The 26,847-nt window shown below is 37.4% G+C and overlaps 1 protein-coding gene across 1 annotated transcript in view; it reads right to left on the bottom strand.

Moving 5' to 3' along the window:
- Positions 1-26,847, bottom strand: part of BMPER (BMP binding endothelial regulator) — a 534,092-nt gene that overhangs the window by 357,672 nt on the left and 149,573 nt on the right. The window contains exons 4-6 of the mRNA XM_087918003.1: positions 15,215-15,297; positions 1,571-1,661; positions 564-646 (exon numbers count right to left, since the gene is read on the bottom strand). Coding sequence (XP_087774129.1) covers positions 564-646; positions 1,571-1,661; positions 15,215-15,297 — 257 coding nt within the window. The remainder of the gene's footprint in view (positions 1-563; positions 647-1,570; positions 1,662-15,214; positions 15,298-26,847) is intronic.

The raw sequence follows: 26,847 nt of genomic DNA, 5'->3' as shown, positions 1-26,847 counted from the left end.
GAGCATGGCTTGGTGGGTGTGGCAGGAGAAGAATACTGCAAAATCTCCATTCCCTCCCCACTCCTGGGGAAAGGTTACTGCAAAATCCCATTCCCTTCCCACCCCACTAACCTGCTTTCCAGCTCTGTTCTCCTGTGCAGAGCAACAAAAGAAGTCCCAGCCAATCAGCTGGGACTAGAGAATAGATGGGGTGGAGCCAGTCAGATGTGGTATTTGCCAGTTCTCTGAACTACTCAAATTTCTGCTACCAGTTCTCCAGAACTGGTCAGAACCTGCTGAAGACCTCACCCTGTTCCTAAGAGGTCCATAAGGGGCGTGCATAAGCGCACCAACGTGCCTACTGTCCCTGTCCTAATGTTCCCTTTTATTCGTATCCATTTCATATATTCACAATCATGTTTATACTTATATCTGTTATCTAATACATGTTTGATAAATAAATAAAATATTGATTCTTTCATGCTGATTATTGATTCTCCAGGTTTTCTATCATCATTAGCATCATCATTATTGTCATCATCCTTTTAAAAATCACATGAATTGATTCAATACTAAACACTTACAATACAAGTACATGTGATGCATTTGTTCCCATCAGGATGAAATTCCTCACCTTCAGAGAAATGTCTACCTTCAAGTGTGCAACCTGGGGAAAAACAAATATTTTATACATTTGTGTAAAATAATGTATTACACACCTATATAGGTACATATGTAATATGTGTTTCACACTGGAAAAAGTTATCAGCTAATTAAAGTAGGCAATACTGAAATAGATTGGTTGATATTCTAAATATAATACAACATCAATCATGCAAAATATTTTTCACAAAAAAATGGATGAGAAGGGTACTTCGCCTGCTATTTTTGAGATGCTGAGTACTGAGGCAATGTGTAACATGAATTTTTAAACCAAAGTTTGTGCAAGAAATTCATTCAGCCACAATATTTATTTTGCTCTCCAAAGAAAGCAACTGGATAGAAGTTTTGGTAATTTCCCATAGCAGAAGATTTCCCATAGCATTTTCCCTTAGAAATCAATTAATGAAGCATCTTTCATTTTGTCAATCCATTTCAAGAGGACTGTCAACTGTCAGAAAACTATAAAGATGATAAAGAGTTTGTAGAGTGAATATAGGCAAATGATATGGAAGATGGGAAGATAAGTATCATGCTGCAATAACACAAAGAGCACCAGCAAAATCAATGTGGCAAATAAATGACATTTGGAATGGTAAGAATACTGGCCTACATGAAAGGACAACAGAAATGAAGAGAAGGACATGAAATAGGTCCAAAGATATCAACTTTTCTTCAACACGAAACTTTTTCATTGTTTGGTCATCCATACAAAAATAATACTGACACCCTGGTATCAGAACAGAGTAAAGATAATGATAATGGCGGGTGAGAAATGGTAATTTAAAAAGTCTGAAGTGCAAGAAGGTATACAAGTAAAATTGATCTTGATCTTGGTCAAACAAATATATCTGTACATCCTAAATATTAAAAACAAAAAGTCAGCTTTCCTGTTCTTCAGACATACAAGCTAATCCTTTTCAGCTCTTACCTGGACATATGGGGCAACAAATCCCTGGTTCCTTGTAAGGATTTGTACAATGAATAATACACTGAATATCAGACTCTGTTATCACTCCTTCCTGGGAAATAACATAAGAAGGTCCAATTATCCACAAAAAATCAAAAGTATATCAACATCTACAAAAAACCCAGTTCATATATACTTTTCATACTCTTCTGATTTCCATTTTATCAACATCGTACAGACATATATTTGCCAAAGGATATATCAGAATATTGATGAACTGGTAATGACATGGTAACAAGGTCAGCCAATGAGAGCTGAATTAGAAATTGAAACTTAAGGAAAGAGACTGGATGTGGCTTATCTCTGCTCTGTGCTCTGAAACTGAAAACAAGTCTCTTCTTGTCTGTCTGTTGAAACTAAAACTATTCTCTTCTCTGCTTGTGTTACTTTGGAAGAATATACTATTGGTATTGTACATTTTACACATTTGTTATTATGTATACACAGAAGTTAATGAATCCTGCTGAATCAGTCATCTGTGTGTGCTTTCTGGATTTGATTTCTGCAATAAACTCTAACACGATATGTAAGATTTAATGGATTTAAAAAACAAAACATAGGAAGCCTATATCGATCCCCACATAGTTTTACCTGAATAGTAAGGAAATTCTGTGTCACGCCCCTCTCCAAATTACATTTTCTTTCTAGGCGGTTAATTTAGTGTTATATGGGCAGTCCTCAATTTACGACCTTGATTGAGCACAAAATTTATGGGATATTTGTTAAGTGAGTTTTGCCCCACTTTACGACCTTTCTTACTACAGTTGTTAAGTCATATGAAGAAGAAGCAGATCATTATGCGAATCAGTACCTCTACAGCTATCCAGTACCTGGTTATGGATGTCAAATATAGTGAAGCATTTTTTTTGTAACAGTATACTATAGCATCAAAAATTAATCCAACACTCTCTCCAAAATGTACATGAGCCTGCTAGATCTAGATAAGCAGCAGGAAAATGGTGCTCAGTCTTATAAAAAATATATAAGGTATAGGAAATGTGAAAAGAATCAGCCACTCTGCTGATATGCTAACATATCTGATAAAAACATTCCTCAACACTGAATGTTTGGAGAAAGAAAAGCTTATGAAAAGAGAGAGATAAAGGTCTATAGAATAGAAGCCTGTTATCTCTGATTCTCCTTCAAGTAGAAGTCTATTAAATGATCACTTCCTGCAGTGCTTATTCCAGAAGTCAACATATTGATAAACATGAAGGGGATTTTATTTGGTACTAGTGCCATTCTCTCATGGTTTCCTAAATGAGGGGGAAGCAGAGCCTTTTTTTAATGGTCCAGGTTTTTAAATGGAAGTAGAAATGCCCATTTCTGCTTTGTGATAAGACCAGACAATAAATGCTGAAACTGTAGAATTCCATAGCAATGTGCAAAGAACAAATGCACTTGTCAGTGTGTTCTACCCTCTTCACTTCTGAGGCAGTTTTTTGATATTCTGATGTCACTGAAGAATGTTTTGCCAACAAATAGTAGCATTGGATCATATTGGCTAGGGCTATAGAAAAGATATAAGGTGCGCTATCATGATTTGTACATGTTGTCTCACATATTGCATTAAATTTAATTTTTAAGGCAGTCAACATTTACTTAAAACTGTAGGTAATCTTGCTCCCCCCCACCTTGCTCAACAATTATTCCGCATCTTGCTCTTCAGTATAAACATATTCTATGTAGGACTCTAAATATAAAATTGCAAGATGGAATATATTCTGATAAAACAGAAAAGTTCAGGTCCCAGCAGCTCTTCATAAAATGGGATTGAGGGAGGTGGCATTTATGAAGAATATAAACTGAAATTTAAACACATAAAATTCAGCACCAGATTTTAGACATACAGCAACTTCTTGTAGGAGAGAAGATAGTGCCAGAGGTACCTGAGGAGATGGTAGGTCATCTGTTACTCTGAAAGGTTCTCAGAAAACCATTGGTTTGCAAACCATTAGAAGTTATTTCAGATGAATATATCTTTTCTAGTCCCAACCTCTCAGCTCTATTTAGTACAACCTGTGCCAGGTATTGTCCCAAAACAATAATCCTAGGGGGATATTACCAAATCACCGGTAACTATAACTGGAGTATTTCTGGCCAACTACCATGGTTAACAGTAAAAGCCACTTGGGTTTCTCCAAAGACAAGAGTCAGGTCAAAATTATTACTTAGGATCTGTTACCTACAAGAATTTGGGGCAAACATGGAACCAAGTTATTTGTGGGACTGCCTTTCCCTGATTATGTTTATCTGTCCTATTTAATCTGGCAGAATTGGCAGAGGCTGAGTGCTATTTATTAAGGATTGTCATTTGTGAATCAGTAAAAGAACCTCATGACTTCTTCATCATCCTGTACTATGGGAAAAAGCCAGCAGATCTGAGACCAATTTAATATCTAGGGAATATTAGATTGGTATCAGGTTTACTGGCTTCTTTTTAAGGTCATAAGACATGGTCTTGTTGCTGAACCTGAGGATCCATAGGCATAGTCTGGCTACCACCCTTACTAAGTGTGACCACCCTTACTAAGTGTGACAACGTTGTTTTGAGCTTCTATATCCATTATTCTTTGGGCAGTTTTTCGTTGTTGTTCTCCTGTTACACAGGGGGCAAAGAGACCACAGCTCTTTATATAATTTGTCAATTTAGTAACCCAGAGGGTTTGTGATTGCAATTTTATCTGCTCCAGCAGACATAGCTTAGGGAGTCTATCCACCTCCATTTCATTAATTTTGAGCCAAAAGTTGTAAGCTTTGGTTTTAGACAGCGTGTGAATTGTGTAGATTCCCAGGTCTACTCTGATTGCAGCAGTCTTAGGGTCCACACCCAAAATACACCTTAGATGCTGAGACTGTGCTTGCTCTAAAGCTGTAACAGGGTGTAAACCCCAAACTTCAGCTCCGTATAGGAGCATAGGGATTACTTTAGCTTTATATACTTTGATTAGTGGTACTAGGGAGCCTGGGTAACTGTTATCCTTTAATTTAAGTAATAGATTCAAGGGAGCTTTTGCTCCAAGTGTGCTCTGTTGATAGTTACAAGTCCAGTCTTGAAAAAAATTATGCCTAAGTAGATGAAGGTGCTAACCTATTCAATTGCTTCTCGGTCTAGTTGCCATCTATGTCTCTGGTTGTTTACCAAACACCATAACTTTTTATTGGATTTGCTAATAATTAGATAGTAATCCTGACAGTAGTAGCTAAATCTCCTTAGTAGCCTCCACAATCCTACTTGTAAGTACGATAATAGGATCATATCATCAGCATAGAGCAAGGTGTTACAATTTCTATTTAGGATCATTGGCATGTGCAAGCATTTGTATATAGGGCTTTAATTAGGATTAGTAGTCTAGGTTCAATTTTAAGAGCTGTCAGTTTATGCCATAGTACATCTCTATTTACCAAATGCCGCTGTAAGCTGTATAAAGGCTGCATATAGGGGTCTCCTCTTATTGGCGTATTTGGCAATTAGATGATTCAGAACAAAGCAGTCAATGGTAGATTGGCTTTGTTTAAAGCCTGCTTGTTCTTCTGCGAGGATATGATTTTCCTCTGCCCAGATTTCCATTTTGTTCAGAAAGAACCTTGCATATATTTAGCAACAATATTGATCAGGCTGATGGGTCTATAGTTACTAGGATCCTTTTTATTCCCTTTTTTATACATGGGAACCATTATTGCCATCTTCCAGCTGACTGGAATATGGCAGGTATTATTTATGTGTGAACAGACCTGCCAATAATGGACTCTACCAGTCAGCGAAGTTCTTAAATATTTCTGCTGGTAGAAAATCCTCATCTGGAGCTTTTATTGCTCTTTAGACATTTAATAATAGATTGTATCTCTTTTAGAGAGGCCTGTGGCCAAAGGGGAATGGTTTTAGAGAGTGCTTGTTCACTGCTTAGAGGCAGTTTCTGTACATATTCTGTTGAGGCAAACAAACCATATTCTGTTGAGGCAAACAAACTTTGATAGTAGTTCTCGCATTCTTCAGCAGAGATTGGTATATGAAATGCAAATCTCCATTCCTTTAGAACTCCTGCTACTGAAATGCCAGAATATTGCTGTGTTATGACTTTTAGCAGCCAATTCAAGTTCTGCCCAAATTAAGGTGGCAGAACTTTTTTCTTTAATTTTTTTTTTTAATATTTGCTTCTTGTATGCAACATCTCAGCTTGTATATGAGCAGTAGAATTCCTCTGTGCAAGCCTCATGGCTGCCTTCAATTTCTTTTTCGGCAGCTGGCTTTCTGGATCAAACCTACAGGATCTACCCACTCGGGCTCTTTATGTAGCAGGTTCAGTTTTAGGTGTTTCTTCAGGATATTACAAAGATTAGGGAATGCATTGAAGACTGACTGCCAGTCAATAGGAGTTGACTGGCTTGTTCTAGCCCAGTTGGTAGTATTCTCTGCTTTAAGGCAGTCTGATATTGCCTTAGTATAAACTTTAACTCAAATTAGCCTTTTATTTTGGGTCACTTCCACCTTTTCGGTGAGCCATCTGTCAGCCATGTTATATGGTCTTAAATTTGAGCAGCCTCACAATGTCGTATTTACAGGCTGATAATTGCTATCATCAATAAAGTGTACTGTAACCTCTGAGAAAAGATTGATCTTATCTCTAGACACACAAAAGAGATCCAGGACACTGCTTGAATGGGCTGTGTAGTATATATAAGGATATGTTTAACTCTTATCCTTACCTCCCAAAATTTGGAGATTACTCTTAAAAATTAAGGAGACTAGGAGCACGCCAGCAGTGTTACTTTTGTGGTCTCTTGAGAGCCACTGAGGATGGTTATCAAAAAACTTCCCTGGGACTCCCTTCTTCTGGGCCAACTCATACAAAGAGGGACATAACCTAGCATTAAAATCTCCTAATAATGCCACTATGGTCTGAAGGTACAATACAAATATATCATCTACGATAACTTCCAAATTTATCCAGTATTTGGAGTTATAATACAAGGGTTATTTTGGAGGGATATACACATTTACCAGTATTAACTCATATCCAAATTTAACATCTAGGAAATATGAATACTTGTCTTCATTGTATAGTTTCTCCCTCTGCCATTGCAATTCTTGCTTTAAAAGAATGAATAACCCACCAGAGCAAGGGTCTCCAACTTTTCGGACTCAGGGACCACTAAATTCATAATTTTAAATCCCATGGACCACTAATATGAATCCAGCGCACTGCTCGTTGAAATGCCTGGACTCCCAGTGACTGAATAGAGTCCTTCAGGCACTTAGCTTGGCCACCTGTTTCTGCAACCTTAAAGAGCCATTTGGACCTGTTTCCCACAAAAAACAAAACACCAGGATCTCTCATCTCTCTCACATACACTTCTCTCTCATCGCTTTTTTCCTCTCTCTCTAATCTCCTCTCTCTTTCTCTCTCTCCCATCTCTCTCTGTATCTCTCATCTCATCTCTCTCTCTCATTTCTCTCAGCCAGGTCAGCCAGTGTTTTGGGATGGAGAGGAACTTGTGCACCTCCCAGTTGTGCAGCACCAACAAGGCCAGAAGAAATGCCTGCAAGACCCAGCAAGAGATGAAGCTTCACTCCTGCTTTGGAATATGGACTGAATCTCCATCCCCGGCCTTCCCTTCTTCAGCCAGGCAAGGAGTGAATGAGAGAGGAGGGTGAGGGGCGGGGCCAGCCAGTGGTGGATTCAGCCAACAGGAAGCCACAACAGTGGAACAAAAGAGTAGCGGGTTGCCAACATGCATTGCTTTGGCCTGCCTGGGCTACCACTCCCAGCCCCTCTTACCACAACAGCACCATTATCTCATTCTGGCCAGCAAGGGTGGCATTGCTCCTTCCACTTTGCACCTCCTACACAAAGTTGAAAGTTGCAGATTCATCCCTCTGCAGCGGAGATTTCCAGCCCCACCACAAGCTGCCTGGCCAATCCTGTACTCCAGAGCTCTAGTCACAAGATTGGCTCATTGGTCATCTCGGAGCAGCTCCTCCACCCGGGTGCGCCAAGGACCACAAAAATTTTCTTGTGGACCGCAGACCACCAGTTGGGGACCTCTGCACCAGAGGGTCTCCCTTTGTTTTTTGGGCTGGGAAGGCCCATCCCTGAAAGCCTGGCAGTTGTACTGGTTCGTCCACTTTGGTTAACCAGGTTTCTTGAATGGCTATTACATCGAATCTAGAGAGAAAGTTAATTAGTCCACTATCAACCATCTCTTTCCAGCCAACCACATTCCAGGTCATCATCTGAATGGGATTTCCAGAGGCAAGGTGATCTGGCTTGGTTTGTTTGCTAGGTAATAAGAATGCCAGATGTCAACTTGATGTTGGAGCTGGGTAGATATTAATTATGCTTCCCATATAGACACAGTTATGGTGAGGTTTGGAATTTCTCTTCATGAATTGCAAATCTTATTGTTGTTGCTCATCTTTATTTTCATTGCCAGTGCTTTTTCTCTAAGACTGACATTTCTTCAGGTGGGCGGGGAGTCTGGCTTTACTTCTCTTTGTCTAGTTGTCCTACTGGATGGTTAATTTGGACTTGTACTCTTAATCCTGTTGGATGTCTCTTCCTTTTCATTTTCTTTTTGGACTGGTCCACCTTCTCTTTTTATTTATTGGGGCTCGATGCTTTCAGAAGCCAGACTTGATAGCAATTCCATGGAGGAACTGCCAGAAAGAAGCAAAACATTCAAGCTTTCTGTTGCACTAGTTGTCAACCTCAACATTTGATCAATTATTTCAATCTTCTTTAATATTATCTCTTGATCTCCTGGGCAAAGGGTGGCAAACTGGTGGACTACCTCTTCCTCATCATCCATGAACTGAAGTTTTCCGTTGAGTAGGTTTAAATATTCCTTTTATTATTGTCCTTATCTTTTTCTGGTTGAGATCATGTTTTATTGGTACATTTTCCTTTTAAAGAACATAAAAATTTCCATCTATCTGAACAGCATGTTGTCTGTGCAGAATTGATTTTAAGTAAGGTTACAACAATAACCAGTCATAGTAGTAATATTAATAAACATATCAACATTAATCACAACATAATAATACCATTAGTTTATTCATCTTGCAAAATTTCCAATACAGATTCTTATTATCTTTTTAGATTCTGTTTAGTTTCTAACCTCTGTTTCTATTAGTTAACCATTGGTAGAATAAATCCCATGTTAAAAATATTTTATTTCTTCTTTTCTTTTATCTTAAGCATCAATCTATTCATCTCAGCACACTCTAATATTTTTTATTACACTTTCTTCTGTCAAGACCATAATTTTTCCACTGTCATGCAAACACTATTCTTGCTGCCATTACTACATGTAAAATTAAGTATGTATTCTCTTCATTATACTATTCTGGTAGTACACCCAGCAGGAATTTTTCTGGTTTCAAATCTATATGTTGCTTTATCATTTTTTCTAACCAAGTATGTATATTTTTTTGCCTTTGGACATGTACACCACATATGATAATATGAACCTGGTATCTGATTACACTTCCAACATTTAGCTGATAGATTTTCAAACATCTTTGCCAACCTCCTTGGTGATAAATGCCACCTATAAAACATTTTATATAAGTTTTCCTTATAGGCCATTGACATTGTTAGCTTACAATTTCTATCCCACAATTTCTGCCATTTATCTAATTCTATTGAATACCCAAAGTTTTTAGCCCATCCTATCATTGTTTCTTCCATTTTAATACCCAGTAAGTAGCTACATATATTTTTAAATTAATTTTTCATCTGTCCCTAGTAATATCTTGTCTAGTTCTGTTGGTTCTTTATAGAAACCATGCATTCTTGCATCTTCCTCATATCTTGATTGTATTTGCACATATGGCCACCATGCTAAATCAATCCATTGATTAGTCAGTTCTTGTTTGGATTTAAGTTTCCCTTCATAATTCAAAATGTCATACCGTACAATTTTTTCCATATTAATCACATTCAGATGTATCAGTGCCTCTATTGTGGAGAGCCTGACTGGTATTTTCATATAATGTCTTTCTTTAATTTCCCCCCATCCTAACAATAGTGCATTTCTAACAAGGTTTCTTTGAAAGTATCCATGTATTTTGTTTTTCCCCTATCATAGAAAGGCATGCCACCCCACCTGGAGATCATGTCCCTGCAAAGTTAATAGTCTTTTATGTCTCAGATTTACCCATTCTTTTACACAGGCAAGTACAGAGCCCTGGTGATATAGGTCTCAATCTGGCAACCCAAAGCCCCTTTAAGTTTAGTATCTTGTAGCAGTTTCAATCTTATTCTTGCTTTTTTCCCATACCAATAAAATGTCATTTTATTTAGTTCTTCAAAGAATTTTTCCCCTAATTTTACTGGGATTGTTTGAAATAGGAATAACAGTCTCGGCAAAATGTTCATTTTTATTATGGCTATCCTATCTATCAACAATAGCTGCTGCAGGTTTTTCCATTTCTCCAAGTTTAATTTGATTTGTTGTAACAGTTTCATATAGTTATCTTCTTTAATAGTTGTGCATCTTGCTGTTAGCTGGATTCCTAAGTATTTGACTTTCTTAGCTATCTAAATCTTCTCCATCAACTCTTTTTTTGTTTCTCTGCAACATTTTTAACTAATATTCTAGTTTTCTCTTTATTCATTTTCAGTCCAGCAACTTCACCATATTCTGTTATCCATCTGGATCTCGAACCTATCTTCTAGGGTGTTAGCTATTCCTGTCAGCTTAGTATCATCTGCAAATTTGGTAAGTTCCCCTTCTATTCTCTCATCTAAGTTGTTTATGAAGATATTGAAGAGTACTGGGCCTAAGACGGAACCTTGTGACACCCCACTGCTTACTTCCCTCCATGTAGACTTAGACCCATTAAGGACTACTCATTGAGTATGGTTTGTCAGCCGGTTGCGAATCCATCTAGAGATTATTCAATCTATCTCACTTTTTTCTAGCTTCCCAAGAAGTAGGTTGTGGTCTACTTTGTTGAATGCCTTGCTGAAATTTAAGTATATAATCTTATAATATACTTAATTAAGTATAGGTGTCATGCCTCCAAGGCATGGTGGAGCCATGACACCACGCGTTGTGCCATGTCAGACTATGCTATCGAGGGGGGGGAATCCTGTTAACTACCCAACCCGGGCTTCAACTGTTCGACGGAGATAATGAGCCTTGCTGACGTCACACCCTGAGCTGTTACAGTCTGTGGGTGGTTGTAGACAAAGTGATTAGGATGCTGCCTGCTGAACTAACGATCTAGAAAGGGGTGGATGGTACTTCATAGGCGTAAATACAATGATGGAATATGATACTTTGTACAAGTATAGTAAATAGGGGTAAACAATTAATGGCTAAAAGCACGGTGTATAAGGTTTTATATGGTGATCGGATGTGATGCAGTAACGCTCACTGGATGGTAGATAAACTCATTAAGTTGTTAACTGTTGTATAAATACAGCTCTGGCTGCGAGGTGTGCCAGAGCTGACTTTAATTTCTTTTGGTTACTCATTACCTGAATCCGGAGCATTGTATGGATGAATAAAGACTCATTTGATCATTACCTTGAGACCTTTGTTTCCCTTCCTATCTGGAATTCGGCGAAACAGCTGAGAAGGAGTCTTACTTGAAATATCCATTATCTGGAAAAAAATTTTTATCTTGGGTTGTCTTGATGTTGTCGCAGCCATGTTGTCTCTGAGAGAGGTTTGCGTGCTTGTTGCTTGACTATCATAGGTCTATTAAAAAATACTTATACTGAAAAAGTAAAAGGTCCAAACAATCTTATCAGTCCTGGTTCATTCAGAATAGAATAGAATAGAATAGAAAATAGAATAGAATAGAATAGAATAGAATAGAATAGAATAGAATAGAATAGAATAGAATAGAATAGAATAGAATAGAATACTTTATTGGCCAAGTGTGATTGGACATACAAGGAATTTGGCTTGGTGTAAATACTCTCAGTATACATAAAGAAAAGGTACATTCATTAAGAATCAAGAATCATAATGTACAACACTTAATGATAGTCATAGGGTACAATCAACAATCAAATCATACTAGGAAACAGTCAATATAAATTGTAAGAATACAAGCAACAAAGTTACAGTTCTACAATCACAAGTGGGAGGGGATGGGTAATAAGGAGTGATGAGAAGATTAACAGTAATAGTCGTGTACACTTTTCCTGCTGTTGCTGCTCCTCTATGTTAATCTCTAGAACAGCATATAAAAGTTAAAAAATGTAAAAAGGAAGTAAGGGTGATTAAACCTGTTAAACATTAGTTTAAAAGGACTAAAATAATTGAAATATGAAAACCTTAAAAACTACATAGATTAAGATTTTAAAAACTAAACGGAACTAAACTGAAACCAGGACCTACATTTCCGATTAGCCTCCTTGATTGCCAATGGGAAGGCATATTGTGAATTCTGAGCAGAAATTAAACTCACACCTTCAAAGCTCACAATGCTTGCTCGCTTGAGGTGTATCATTGCTTTATGGGTGCATTCAACTTCACAGCTGAGCTAAACTATTCAGCTGTGGCGGGCTGCAGTTCCCAGCACCTCAGGAAGCTTGGCCTGATGGAAACCTTGGGCCAAGCTCCTCACAGCTGAAGCAATTCAGCTCTCCCAAGGTTAGGTTGGCTGTCTCAGGAAGCTCATCCTACATGTGTGGTAGAGCTGGAGGACTGGGGTGGCACCATGCCGTGACCTCTGCACACTTGGCCCCCATCTCCTGCAACAGCCAACCTGATCTTGGGCAAGCCAGATTGCTTCATCTTTAGAAGCGTTAACATAGCCACAGCTGAAGAACCTGAGAGGCGCAGGCAGAGAGGTAGGAGCGAGGCATAGGCCAGGGAGTCAACCCCCCACCAGGCTGCAGAAGGAGGTAAACAGGGGTCCAAAGGAAATCAGCCTGTGAGCCTCAGATCAGCTGTAGCGCACTATGGGGAGCATGGCTGATGCAAACATGGATTCTGCTGTGGCAGTAGTGGTAGCACTTCGATGCCTGGCTGGCTGGGACGGCCCTGCTTCTCACTCAGCCACTTTCCCTCTTTCTTCTCCCTGCTTCTTGTCCTCCTTCACCACCTCCTCTTCCTCCTTCTCTTGCTCCACTTTCCATCTCTCATTGCAGTGCCAGGATCCACTTTGACTGCAGCGAGGTTTGGGAAATGGTCAATCCCCATTCATGGAGTGACTGCCAACCATAGCAGTGGGGAAGGCAATCCCTTCCAGACCAGCCTGGTGAGTGGAAAACCAAACGGCAAGGAAAACAGCTGAAAGTGTAGCATTGAAGTTTTGACTGCTGGGCAGGACCTCTCCCCACAGAAACTTTCCCCCGCTTCCGTTCCAGAGCAAATTGCCTTTGTGTAATCAAGCCCTAAAAGATTGTGGGAAGCATTTGCTTAGAAGCAACAAGTAGCAAGAATTGCAGAAAATGCTGTCCCTTTCAAACAATTGTCCAGGGCTTAAATGCCACACTTTCAGCTGTTTTTGGCATTGCTCGATTTCCCACCCACCCCTGCCAGGCTGGGCTGGTGGCAGGATTGCAGGTGCTGCACTGCAATGGAGTGCTAAAAAGCAGAGCGAGGGAAGGAGGAGGGGGGAGAAGAAAGAGGGAAAGCGGCCAAGTGAGAAGTGGGGCCATTGCAATCGGTCAGGCATCGAAGCACTGCTACCACAGCAAGTGAGAGAGAGCAAGAGAGTGATCCAATTGAATCCCTGTATGTGTGTGTGTGTGTCTGTGTGTGTGTGTGTGTGTGAGAGAGAGAGAGAGAGAGAGAGAGGGAGAGAGAGAGAGAAAAGAAGAAGGAAGGGAAGGAGGGAAAGAGATTTTTGACCTAACCTCAGAGAGTTATACCAGGGCTGGCAGCAGTGTGCTCTTGCTCTCTCACTCTCTCTCACACACACACACACACAAAACACACACAACACAAACACACACACACACAGAGGTTTGAAGTTTTTTTTTTTTAGTTCCACAAGTTTCTTTTGTTGCTCTGGATGTGATGGTGGAGAAATGCAACAAAGCTAAAAGGCAGATTAGCAAAGGAACGCTTTGGGGGAGCAAGGGAATCTCGGCAATGGTACTCTAAGCTCTACAGCTCCATGGCAGTGGAGAAATGCAATGAAACTGAAAAACAAGTAGTAAGGCAAACTTCCCAAGGGCCCCAGATGCTGAAACAGGCCTGTCTCAAGGCAAAGCTGAAATCTACTTGAAATGCGGTGGCAGAGCTGCAGGCCTCCAGAGCTGCCACATTTGAAATAGCGAATGGGAACCAGGAAGCATGAAGTGGCATCACAGAATAGAAGCAGCAGGTGGAGGAGGACACAGTCAGCCGCCGACAGTCAGGTGAACTGCAGAGCAGGGCAGGGGGAATCAAAGAAAGTAGCTCCAGCAGTAGATGCGACTGATGCACAACCGTGGTGGAGACTTTTCGCCCTCACTCCCTCCTTGCTCTGAAACAATGGAGGGGGGCCAGGTAAAGGGACTGAGCCTCCCCCATCCATGGTCCGTAGCTTGGCAGTCTGGCTCAGGGGGGAGTGAAAGGGAAGTGGCAGGCAGGCAGCCAGGTTATGGAATAGACAGGAGATATTGCTGAGTGGGCAATGGCCTGTCTGCAGCAGCCCTGAGGTGCGTAGTTGTGGTGCGTATTTGGCAACTCCTTCTGCCACCTGCCTTGCCTCACCTCATGGCAGTGCTGTGCATCCTCCTATCCTGTGGTGGCCACAAACCACCAGATGGTGGGACGGAGTGGGCAGAACTTAACTAAGACTTTTTTGGGGGGGGGTAGGTCACATTTTTCGAAAAACACTGATTTAAATGCATTCTATAACATTTGTGGGTATTAGAAACCTAAGCTTGGTATCAGATTTAATGAAAACATTTCAGATATACATAATCTCACTTGGTTAACATCTTGAATCCATTTCTCTTTGTAAAAATGCATTCACAGAATATATTGAACCTTTCCTCAGAGAAATCTTTATTTTCCTGCTATTTTCATAGGCAAGTCTAAGAGTAAATATACAGCAATACACCTATGACAACAGGTCCATCCATTCATCAATAACTTCAATATTCTTCATGCAAATCCCAACTCAACATCAGTTTCACTATATGAAATGACAGAAGACTGCTTTTGCTTTCTTTCTTATGCTTTATGAATATCAGAAATTCAATGTTTGGTCTAGTGTTTAAGACACCGTTCCAGAAAGCAAGAGACCATGAGTTCAAGTCCCGCCTGTATGACCAGATTGAGCTTGAGGGAAGGGATAAACAGGTCATCAATCACGAGTCCCTGTACAGCCACAAGAGATTTAAATCCAACCCTTCTTGAATACCTTTCTTATCTGCTGCTAATTTCCCCTTAACCGTTAGTAGCTCAGATTCTTGTAAAAGGCTTAAACTTGCAGTAAATCTTTATACTCATTTGACCTGATTCTTCTGATTTTCCTTAGCTGAGTGACCTTAAGTCAGTCACTCTCTCTCAGCCCAGCCCATCTCACAGGGTTGTTGTGGGAAAATAGGAACAGAAAGGTGTGTTTCAATATATTCACCTCCAAGTTATATGTAATACTAATAAAGGGAGGATACAAACAAACAAATAAATACTTGTTTTTACCTGACACTGTAGTGTGAAACAGGGTTTATTTGGACTCTGCCATAACACTGAGCTGTTATATGAACTTCCTTCAAAACTGCAACCTAAAGATAAAACAGAAATATACCTTTACTAAAATATTGCATGAATTCAGAGCTGTTCAGTTTTTAAAGCTCTGATTATAAAGCTCTTATAAAGGATCAGTTATCAAAGGCATGATCTAGGCCCTTATAAAAACAAATCACTAATTCACATGGGTCAGAAAATATATTTGAAAATATGCCAACAGACAATCATTTATCATTAATGAAAGGCGAGATTACTGGAACAGAAATGATGCACTTAGATAAGTTTACACAAAAAGAATGATTGATTGATATATGTCAGAAAAGCAGACAGACTGACAATCAAGGAAACTTTTAAAAAGTCAAAATGACCAATGTTAAAATGACAAATAACAAAATGACATAGAACTTCTTCCTCTTTTTTTATTACTGCTACACATCAAAAAGAGGTGGACTTCAGTGATCTTCATCTTGACCCCCACTACAGTCACCCAGGGCAACAGATTAAACTTTGATCCAGTTAAATGCTATCAGTCTTACTCTATAGACCAGACAGCAATCAGATACACCAATTCTACTTTATTGTAGAATCTTGCAAGTCTGAAAGCATCATTTGCTCACTGTTTATCTTCCTTACAGCCCAGGAAGTGTTTATTTACTTTTGAGTCTCTTGCCACACCCATTATCCAGCTACAGATTATGCTGCTTCTTACCTGGCCATTTCCAAGCAGCATCTCTTTGCCCTCTTCCCTAAGGTTTTTCCTACCACCTACCATTACACAAACTAACATACAAGAGGGTAACTAAATAACAATAATAAAATTTACAATAAAACACATTATGAACAGCCCAGTTTTTATTCTAGTAGAACAACACTTATATTTGACTATAAATTGATGCCTCCTTTTATAGAAAAAGTGGCAAATCTTAGCAATTTAGAACATATTGTTTGAGTTTTTATTAGGTAGAAGATATCATAACATATATTTCATAGGGACATCCAGGAATTCCTACTCAGTAGCAAACCAGATTATTAGGCTTATCCATATAAAAGTATATTAAAGCTGCATGGGCTGCGGCATTTCATAGCAACTTAGCCACAAAAGTGAGTTGTCTCACTGTAGCAGATGTTTCTGAATCTGCCTTCTACTACCACTGAAGGAATGCTCTAAAAGTGGCAAACATAAATTTCCCGAAAAGCTTTCTTGATAATGGCTGTTTTCTACATACTATACAATAAGATTTCCCCACTCTTTCATAGAGTGATTTGCAGCTGTTAATTTGGTCAAAAATTGAAGTTACTGAGTTATTTAGTAAACAAGCCTTAGCCATTAGATCAAGTCTGAGTCCAGGTAGAGGATATTGTTTTCTCTGGCCTTTATTTCCTCTAATAGTTTTTTGTTTCCCAAGCATGATAATGTCTTTGTTTAAAGCATTATGTGTCTATGCCTCAGAATTCTTTCAGCACACTTCTTTTACTTATTCTTGCTCTTAGTTGTTACTTCATTGTTATTCTCATGCCATTATTCTATGCCATTAATCGCGCACTGATTCTTTCCTATATATCGGTATCAAAATGTCCTATATCAAACCAATAAGTCAATCACAATAATAACCAGTGCAATCATAATCACCACAATGAAGTTGGAAGCATTTTGAAAACAATGTAAATATCATGGATTGGTATAAACAAACCATATTATACTAAATTATACTTAATTTATGTTTCAATTAAAAATGTTTTAATTGTAATAGCAATAGCACTTAGACTTATATCTTAGAACTCAGAATAACTTTGTCACTTTGAATGTACACTAATTAGCATACATTAAAATGAAATTTTGTTGCATACAGCTCTCAGAGGGTCACCACCTCCAATATATACTACATAAACATGACAAAATAAATAACTAAATACAAAATTATGCACATACCCACATATATGCCAAACTCCAACCTTTACAAGAAAGCTATGCCCAAATTGAACCAAATAATGAACAAATAACTCCCAGAGGATTTGAACCTACTGATAAACCCTTGGAGGAAAACAAATGGAGATATGTCACACATAGAAGGAAACACAATAATCAAAGCAGCATACATCTAACAAACCTCTGCTGCCCAATCTAACCCAATCAGAAACAGTCCCATTAAAATTGAGCAACTGATTTCTCCCCCTAGTTGAAAATATTGAAACCCACAACCTCCCCTGTTTCAAGCAATTTAATCAGTCGTCTCACCAGGGGTTTGGGGGAGTGAACTCAACATTGTATAACTCAGCCAGAATGGTGAACTGAATCAATCCCAAATGCTCATATGTTGATCCTGACAATAACGGTTTCTGATCGGCTTCTACAATCTCACATTCAAGTTTATAAATACCCCCACATACATTCTGTTTATAAATACCCCCTACATTCTGTTTGGAATAGACCCAATGAATCCATTAATTCCCCTGAATATAACTTCAATTTAGTACTACTAGGCCGAAGAAGTGTCTCTGGTGCCAGTTTCATTTTATCCTTTAAACTCATAATGTCACATGTTGCACCCAAGTCCAGCTGGCAGGATTGAATTATGTTGTTAAATCTGAGATTTATGAACCATTTTTTGCCCTTTGAGTGTACCGCACCAATGGATTCTTTCCTATAAACCACATCCATGGTAAACAAAGATGCATCCTATGGGTCCGACATTTGCTCAATTGTATGCAGCTTTCTCACTTCCATTTTATGTGACTGACACACTCCTGCAAAGCAATATAACCTCCCACACACTCTGCAGAATTTTCCATATGCAGGGCACTGCTCTCTCTCCTGTATGTGCACACTGCTGCAATACTTGCATGCTATTTCAGAATGAATTAGAAGGCTGCGTCTTATGCTGACACTTGGGTAGATAGTTCATCATGCTTAGCTGTTGTTTAGAAACTGCATTAGCACAGTCATCAACCAGCACTAAAGCTCTCAGCCATTTGACAGCAAGTTCTATAGTCTGACACATCTCAATTGCTTCTTCTAAGCTTAGATTATTTTTTATTTATTTGTTTGTTTATTTATTTATTTATTGATTGATTGAATTTATATTGCCATTCACCCATAGCAATTTGAGGCGGCTTACAGAATGTAAAACTATATTGGAGGGCATCACAGGCATCGCAGTGGTATGATGTGTGATTTTGAAGCTCCAAGATCGCCGCCAATATCTCCGCTGCTGGATGGTCCTATCGGAACTAAACTGTCCTGTAGAGACAGTGACAGAGAAGGGCACATCCTGTCGATCCCAGGGACACCACAAAGTCCCTGGTAGATCCAGGAGAAGCCCTTTTTTCGGGTGGCGGAGAGGTAGCCATTCAAACTGCTGAACCTGGGACAGCTCCAGAACAGAAGAAAAGCTGGAAAGAAAGTGTGTCAGTTTGGTGAGATAAATTTCTACTTACTATTTTTTTGGAGAGAACACCCTAAAAGATTTAAAGTGTAATTAAAAGTGAAGATAAAAGAGCTTAAGTGGCGAGATTAGACTTAAATTAAACCGAAGATATTTTTTTCCCCTTTTATTGGAACCTGAACTTTGGTAAAAGCTTCTCAACTTTAAACTGGACTGGTCTTTTTCTTTTCTTTTTTCTTTTTTAAATAACCTCTTTGAAAGTCTCTTTGATTAGGATTTGTTTTTGTTTTAGTTTTTTCATTTGAGATCTACTTTTTTCTTTTTCTCTAATGATTTTTTAAAAAATATTCCTGGCTTTGGATATATGAGGGGAAGTAAAAGCGAAGGGAAATAAGTAACACTGCCATCTAGAGGCTTGGATACATTGTTTTCTTTTTTGCTTGTTTATACATTGGAGTTACATTCAAGGACTCGGAGATTTTTACTGAAAAGATAGTGGGATGAGCATGGTAGATTGTTTATAAAGGTCCTCCTCTGTGAAACTATTGATAGCTGGAGTCTGGAGTTGAAATTGAAAGAAAGAAGATTGAAATGACCTTGAAAAAAGAACTGGAAATTATGTTTTGATTCATTAAAAAGACATTTAGTGGCAGTGGTTTGCTTTCTGACAGAACTGTTTGTTATCCTTTTTTTTACTTCCCCTCTAGCTGGATTTTTATGTTTGGATTTTAGCCTTTTGGCTCAGGAATTAGAGTATATTTTTTCCTCCCTCCTCTTCTTTTGCTTTACTTTTTTATTAAGGGAAATTTATTAAGGTAAATACATAGATTTTTATTTTTTTTAATTTCTTTTCTTAATTTTTTTTATTCTTCACCCTTTCTTCTCTCTGCATTTTTTTCTATATATATATAAAATATTTCATGCTCTTGTTTCTTCTTTTTTCCCCCCTCTTTTTTATCAAGCACTACAAGATGAGTAGAAAGACAGCAGCCTCAGCCTCAATACCAATTTCTTCTTCTTCACCATCCGGAGGACAGCGATCAATACAGACAATGTTGCAACAGGAGAAAAAAAGGAAGTGATATTCCAGATGATTATGCAAGGAATCCAAAAGATACAAGCAAAAACAGACAACATTGAAAAGAGAACAGAAAATATTGAGCAAAGAACTGAAAAGACAGGTGAGAAAGTTGAGAATATCCAACAGATGGTGATGAAATATAAGCATAGATTCAAGAAAATTGAAGAACAAGATGTACAAAGAAATAAGAAAATTGGAGATATTGATACTCAATTGCATGAAGTTGAAAGAGACAAGAGCAGATCATTGGGATGGGAAATCGACAGGTCAGAATTTTATCTTAGATTCCAAAATATAGAAGAAGAAAGGGGCAAAAACCTTGCTGAAATAATGACAGAAATCCTGACAGAAGCATTAGAGATAACTAAAGAGAAGATGATGGATAGAATGGATGAAATGTTCCGTGTCTATACAAAATACGCAATGAGAAATAAATTACCAAGAGAAGTTCATATAATATTCACTACAAAAACTATTAAAACACAGATACTGCAGGCAACAAGAAAGAAAATGTTAAAGACAAAGAGATTGTGGTCCTGAAGCAAGTACCGAGAAGAGCGAGAGAGATGAGAAGAGAATACCTATTTCTGACTAAAGAGTTACTTAAGAGAGGAGTAAATTACAGATGGTTGATACCAGAAAGTCTCATGTTCACCTGGCAGGAACAAAGACACAGAATCCACACAGTTGCAAAAGCTGAGCTATTCTATCTAGAATATTTTAGAGGAAAAGAGGAAAATACAAGAAAAGAAGAATCACTAATTGAATTTCAAGAGGAGTGTATAATAGCTATTGAAAAAGAAGAAGGAGCTGTAGGTGATATACCTAGAGAGCAATGAGAATCAAGATCTACCAGAACAACAAATCCTTCTTATAAAGTCTAAAACGGATGAGAGAAAATTTATTACAATTAATATAAATGGACTCAATTTAGCTACTAAAAGAAGAAAAGTATTCCATAAAATAGAAAAATTAAAATTTGGTATAATCTGCTTACAAGAAGTACATATTAAAAAACAACATGAACACTTACTGAAACACCAAAAAAATAGGGAAATTATTTACAGCATTGACACAATGTAAAAAGAGAGGAGTGGTTTTATATATTAGAGATACAATCCCTGTGGAACAAATCTATACAGATGATGATGGAAAGATTTTGATGGTGGAGATAATGGACAATAATGTAGAAATACTTTTAATAGCAATCTATGCTCCAAATGACGACCAAGAAAATTTTTACAGGAAATTACACATGAAAATAATTGAACTGTACTATGTTAATATTTGTATAATGGGAGATTTTAATGGAATAATTAATGATAAATTGGATTATAAAACACAGAAAACAACAAAGAAAATTAGAAAGACATTACCAAAATCCTTCTTTCTAATGATAGAGGAAATAAACTTAAAAGATGCATGGAGAGAGAGAAATGCAGGAAATAAATAAATATACTTTTTACTCAAATAGACATGCATCATGGTCTAGAATAGATATGATATGGATGTCAACAGAATTGTTTTCCAACATACAAGAAATTGAAACAGTTACATAGAAAGGACAAGGATTTTAAATAATATGATAGTAAAGGAAAAAGACTTCAAACAGGAAACTGAGAGAGAACTGTCTGCCTTTTGTAAAGAAAATAAAAAAGAGGAGACATCATTACAATCTCTGGGGCATGATGAAGGCCTACACAAGAGGTTTGATAATAGAATATACAAGAAAAAAAAACAGAAAACAAAAAAAACTTTCAAAACACTGGAGGATGACTATACGAGACTGGAAAAAGAGCTATAGAAATTTCCACAAAAAATGACATTAAAATTAAAATGGATGCAACTAAACATAAAATGGGATTAATGGAAAAAAGGAATTAGCACAAAAAAATAAAATGTTAAACAGAACTATTTTGAAGATGCAAACAAACCAGGCAGATAGCTAGCTTATAAATTGAGAAAGGAAAGAGAATCAAGAGGGATAAGTCAATGAATAGATGAACAAGGACATATCTGCTATGGAAATGCAGAGAAGAAAAAAATTATACAAGATTATTATGGAAAATTGTATCATCAAGAGAATGTTCAGGAAGAAAGAATCAAAGAATATCTACAGGAAGTGAATTTACCCCAGATACCCAGAGACATTGAAATAATGTTAGAAGGGAACATAATGATGATGGAACTAACATAAGTTTTTTTAAAAAAAAAACATGGGAAAAGCACCAGCTCCAGATGGAATACCAGCGGAATTTTATAAGACATTTCAGGAAACGCTGAATCTTCTATTACTAGAAGTTATGAATGAAGTTATGTCAAAGAAGAGAATACCTAAAACATGGTCAGAAGCATATATTACACTTGTGCCGAAGGAAGACACAGACCCATAACAAGTCAAAAATTATAGACCAATATCCCTATTAAATTCAGACTATAAAATTTTTGCTTCAATTTTGGCAGAAAGATTGAAAAGATATTTAAATAACTTTATCCATTCTAATAAAAATGGATTTCTGCCAAAGAGACAAATTAAACATAATATGAGAATAATTCTGAATACTTTGGAATATTATGAGGCGCATCCTGAAAAGCAAATGGCTTTGATGTTTTTAGATGCACAATGTGACAGTGTGAGTTGGCGATTTATGTTTTTACAATTGAAACAAATGGGCTTTGGTTAAAAAAATTATTCAAGCCATAGAAACGAAATATTATAAGCAAACTGCAAAGATCATGATAAATGGAGAGTTAACAGATTCTATAGACATAAGAAAAGGGACTAGACAAGGTTGTCCATTGCCGCCTCTGTTGTTTGTGTTAACATTGGAACATGAATAGGAACATTAGAGATGAAAAAGAAATAAAAGGAATGAAAATTAAAAAGGAAGAGTACAAATTGCAAGCCTTTGCAGATGACCTGGTATTTATATTAGATGATCCACTGGAAACAGCACCTAAATTAATAGAAAAGATAGAAGAGTATGGAAAAGTGGCAGGTTTTAAAATAAATAAAGACAAAACAAAGAACATATCAGCAAGACAAAAGAAAGAGTTGGAGGAAGTTCTGAAAGTCCAGGTACAAATAAGGTTAAGTATTTAGGGATATATATATAACAGCAAGATGCAGTACACTAAAGGAGGATAATTATCTTAAACTCAAACAACAGATTATGACAGATTTGATAAAATGGGAAAATTTACAATTATCATTGATTGGGAGAATATCTACAATTAAGATGAATGTATTGCCTAGAATTTTATATTTATTCCAGACAATTCCAATCAGATTAGGGAAAGAGTTTTTTTGAAGATCTAAATAAAATACTGTTAAAATTTATTTGGCAGGGAAAGAAAGTGAGAATAAAACTTAAATTGTTACAAGATGCAAGAATAAGAGGAGGATTTGCTTTGCTCAATTGGGAATTATCAAGTAACAAATTTGATGTGGGTAAAGGAATGGATAAGGAACAGTAGATTATTGACTTTAGAAGGACATGACCTGCTGTTGGTATGGCATGCCTTCCTCTGGTATAAGGGAACCAAAACACAGGGGTATTTTAGAAGACATTATATTCGAGAGGCATTGTTTTTAAACTGGAAGAAGATAAAAAAGCAATACTACTTAAAAATTCCATTATGGTTATCTACTATTGAAGCTTTTTCTTATCCAATAACATATAAAAAGGAACAAACAGTTAGATATGGTGAGATATTGAATGAAAAGGGTGAACTTAAATCTATGCAAGCACTGGAAGAACAAGGTATAAAAATGAATTGGTTTTCATATCTGCAGATACAATCTAGATTTGATGAAGATTTTAAAACAGAAGGTTTCTATGATAAGTTGACTGATTTAGGTAAAATTTTGACAGGTACTGATGAAAAGGTAATTAAAAAACTCTATGGACATTTATTAGAATTTAAATTAGAGGAAGAACAAGTTAAAGAAACGATGATTGCTTGGGGAAAATTTTTTGGATATGGAATTGATTTAGAGAAATGGCAAAAACTGTGGTCTCAAAACTATAAAATGACAATGTCAACTGCTTATAAAGAAAATTTGTATAAGATGTTTTACAGGTGGCACCTACCCCTGATGAGAATTGCGAGAATTTAAGAACAAATCGGATAAATGTTGGAAATGTCATCAGATACCTGGTTCATATTACCGTATATAGTGGACGTATCTGGATGCAGAAAGATATTGGACTAAAATCCACACATGGTCGGAAAAAATGATAAAACAGCACATAAACTTAGAGATATTTTTATTGGGAATTATACCCAAAATATATAATAAAGAACTGAAATATTTGATTGTAAATGTTTTAACAGCAGCTAAAATTGTATTTGCTAAGAATTGGAAAAAATACCTATACAGTAGGAAATTATTAAGAAAATTATGGACTGTGCAGAAATGAGTAAATTGACATTTGATTTGTTTTATCAATGGTTGGACAAAAAGACATGGTAAAGAAATAGATTAGTAAGCCTTACAATAAAAGTTAATAGACTGATAGAGAATACAATATAAAATATATAACCATTGGATGAATGTATAAGATTAAATCATAATGAAAATTAGAATATCTCGTATAAAATGATGGAATAATAGTTTAGTTAAATGAATGATTAATAACTGATAAATATATAAGTATATGTTAGATTGACAATGTGAGAACCTATACAACCTATGAGTTAGGACTATGAAAGGATAGCACAAAAGATTTGTAACCAACTGACATACTGTATGTATATAACTGGAAGATGGTTTCATGTTTTTATGTTTTGTCTGTATATGTTTGTCTTAAAAAAAAAGAATGTAAAACCATATTTAAAATAAAAAACAATAAAAACTAACAAAAAACATCAATAAATTAATAAAATACAATAGAACAAAATCTGGAAAAAAATAAAATATCACCCCCCAACTCCCACCCTCCGCTCAGACAATAGCAGATCACACAGGCCATTTGATGGGCTCCATCCCGCTCTGTGTTCTCCAGCCTGCTGGCAGAACCAAGGTTTCAGTGCCTTCCAGAAGTGATGGGGCCATTCTAATCTCTGGGGGAATGTTTCTGAGAGAGGCAGCCACCATGGAGAAGGCCCTTCTTCTGGGTCCCACCAGATATATCTCCCTCAGGATGGGACCCACAGCATTCCCTGCCTCCCCACTTTAATGGGTAGGGTAGATGTGACCTCAGATAACCTGGTCCCAAGCCAAGAAGGGCTTTTGTTCTGACCAAGGCTTCCTGAGACTGTAATTAAGCACACGCTTAGTCCAAACAACTCTTGTTTTATTTCAACGCTGGAAACTATCTTCATCCCATAATGAGTCCCAAACAATTTCTCGAAATAAGCACCCACCTTTATTTCCTTTGAATTGCTGCCAAACACTAAAGTGCCAAATTAATTGTAAAAAGCCAAACAAAATACAGTCCACACAGACCTTCAAGGTTTAATCCCAACAGAGCAAACAACTTTGCTTCCTGCAAAACTTTCTCTACCTTTGCACTTCCTTTATATCTTATGGGAGGGGCAATCACCTCCAAGCCTTACTCCCAAGTTGCCCCTTTTGGCTTAGCTACTCTTGCTTTCTGGCAGCTCTGCGACACACACACTGGGAACAGGCTTCCCTTGTTCCTGTGCCTCACTGCTGCCAGATTCTGGACGCTTCAGAGTCAGCCCATAACTCTCAGATGGTCCTGGCCCCATATCTGCATTGGATGCAGGACCCTCATCCAAGTCCTCCCCAGACTTCTGGACTGGTGCCTGTTCTTCCCCACTGTCCAATTCTGCCATCTTTACAGGCTGCCAGCGAACCACAACACTATCCCTCATTGCAGGCCCTTCCCCCGGGCCTGACAGTCTGGATGCGGCCATGATGGGAATTGGTTGTAGAATGATTCCACCAAAGCAGGGACATGCATGGAAGTTGCATCCTCCCATGTGAAATCCTCCAATCCATAATCCTTCCACTTGAGATACTGGAACCACCCTTTCAACTACCAGGAGTCCTGAATGCTGACTACCTCATACTCAGGCAGTCTATCTCCATCATGTGGCACTGGCTGGGGACGATCAGGTTGGTAGAGCAGACAGCTGGCCATTCTGGAACCAGGAGGGATGGACATGTAGCGAGCAAGGCAAGGTAGGCGACCGGATTGGCGGTAGGTGATTGGATTGATAATCACCTTCACAGGGAACAGGCCAAGGTGCTGGTGGTCGAGCTTCTTTTTGTTTTCCCCAAAAGTGTTTTATTTTTAACAACAAACATAAACAAACATAAACATAAAACAACTAAAACCTTCTTTCAATTATACAGTGTGTCGGTTGGTACATATTTCTTGGACACAATATCTATAGTCTTTTCCTCTTAGATTTACATTCATATTGCATTAATTAACTTTCCATGTCATATTATATTATTATTACATCATCATTAGACTTTAATTTCAAATCCACATTATCCTTTAGAGCAAATCTCAGTTCTTACTAATTTTTATTCATGTTGTAGTTAATTCTGAAATAATCAATTGTGACATACCATTGCTATTGTATTATACTTCAATTCCTACTTTTCTATCTAGCCATTGGTAAAATAAATCCCATATCTTATAATATTCTTTTTCTTCTTGCTCTCTAATTGCTAATGTTAATCTACTCATTTCTGCACATTCCATTATTTTTTTAATCACCTTCTCCTCTATTGGAATTTTCTCATTTTTCCAATTTTGAACAAATGCAATTCTAGCTGCAATTAAAACATTAATAATCAAGTATGCTAATTCTCTGTTGTAGCCTTCAGGTAAAATTCCCAACAAAAATATTCCTGGTTTCAAATCTATATTCTGTTTTGTCATTTTTTTCCAGCCATGTGTGAATTTTAGTCCAGTATCTTTTAGCTTCCACACTCGTCCACCACATATAATAATATGATCCAGGTATCTAATGACATTTCCAAAAGTTCATCAATTTATCCTTGAACATCTTTGCTATTCTTGCTGGGGGTAAATGCCACCGTAAAACATCTTATACAAATTATCTTAATATGGCACTGACATTGTTAATTTATAGTTGCTAGTCCATAATTTCTGCCATTTTTCTAGATCTATCTC

This window comes from Pseudonaja textilis, chromosome Z (assembly GCF_049901715.1).
Source record: "Pseudonaja textilis isolate UNSWEBS1 chromosome Z, rPseTex1.2, whole genome shotgun sequence".
Classification (NCBI taxonomy): Eukaryota; Metazoa; Chordata; class Lepidosauria; order Squamata; family Elapidae; genus Pseudonaja; species Pseudonaja textilis.
The sequence above is the reverse complement of the archived record's forward strand: the minus strand, read 5'-3'. Positions and strand labels throughout refer to the sequence as shown.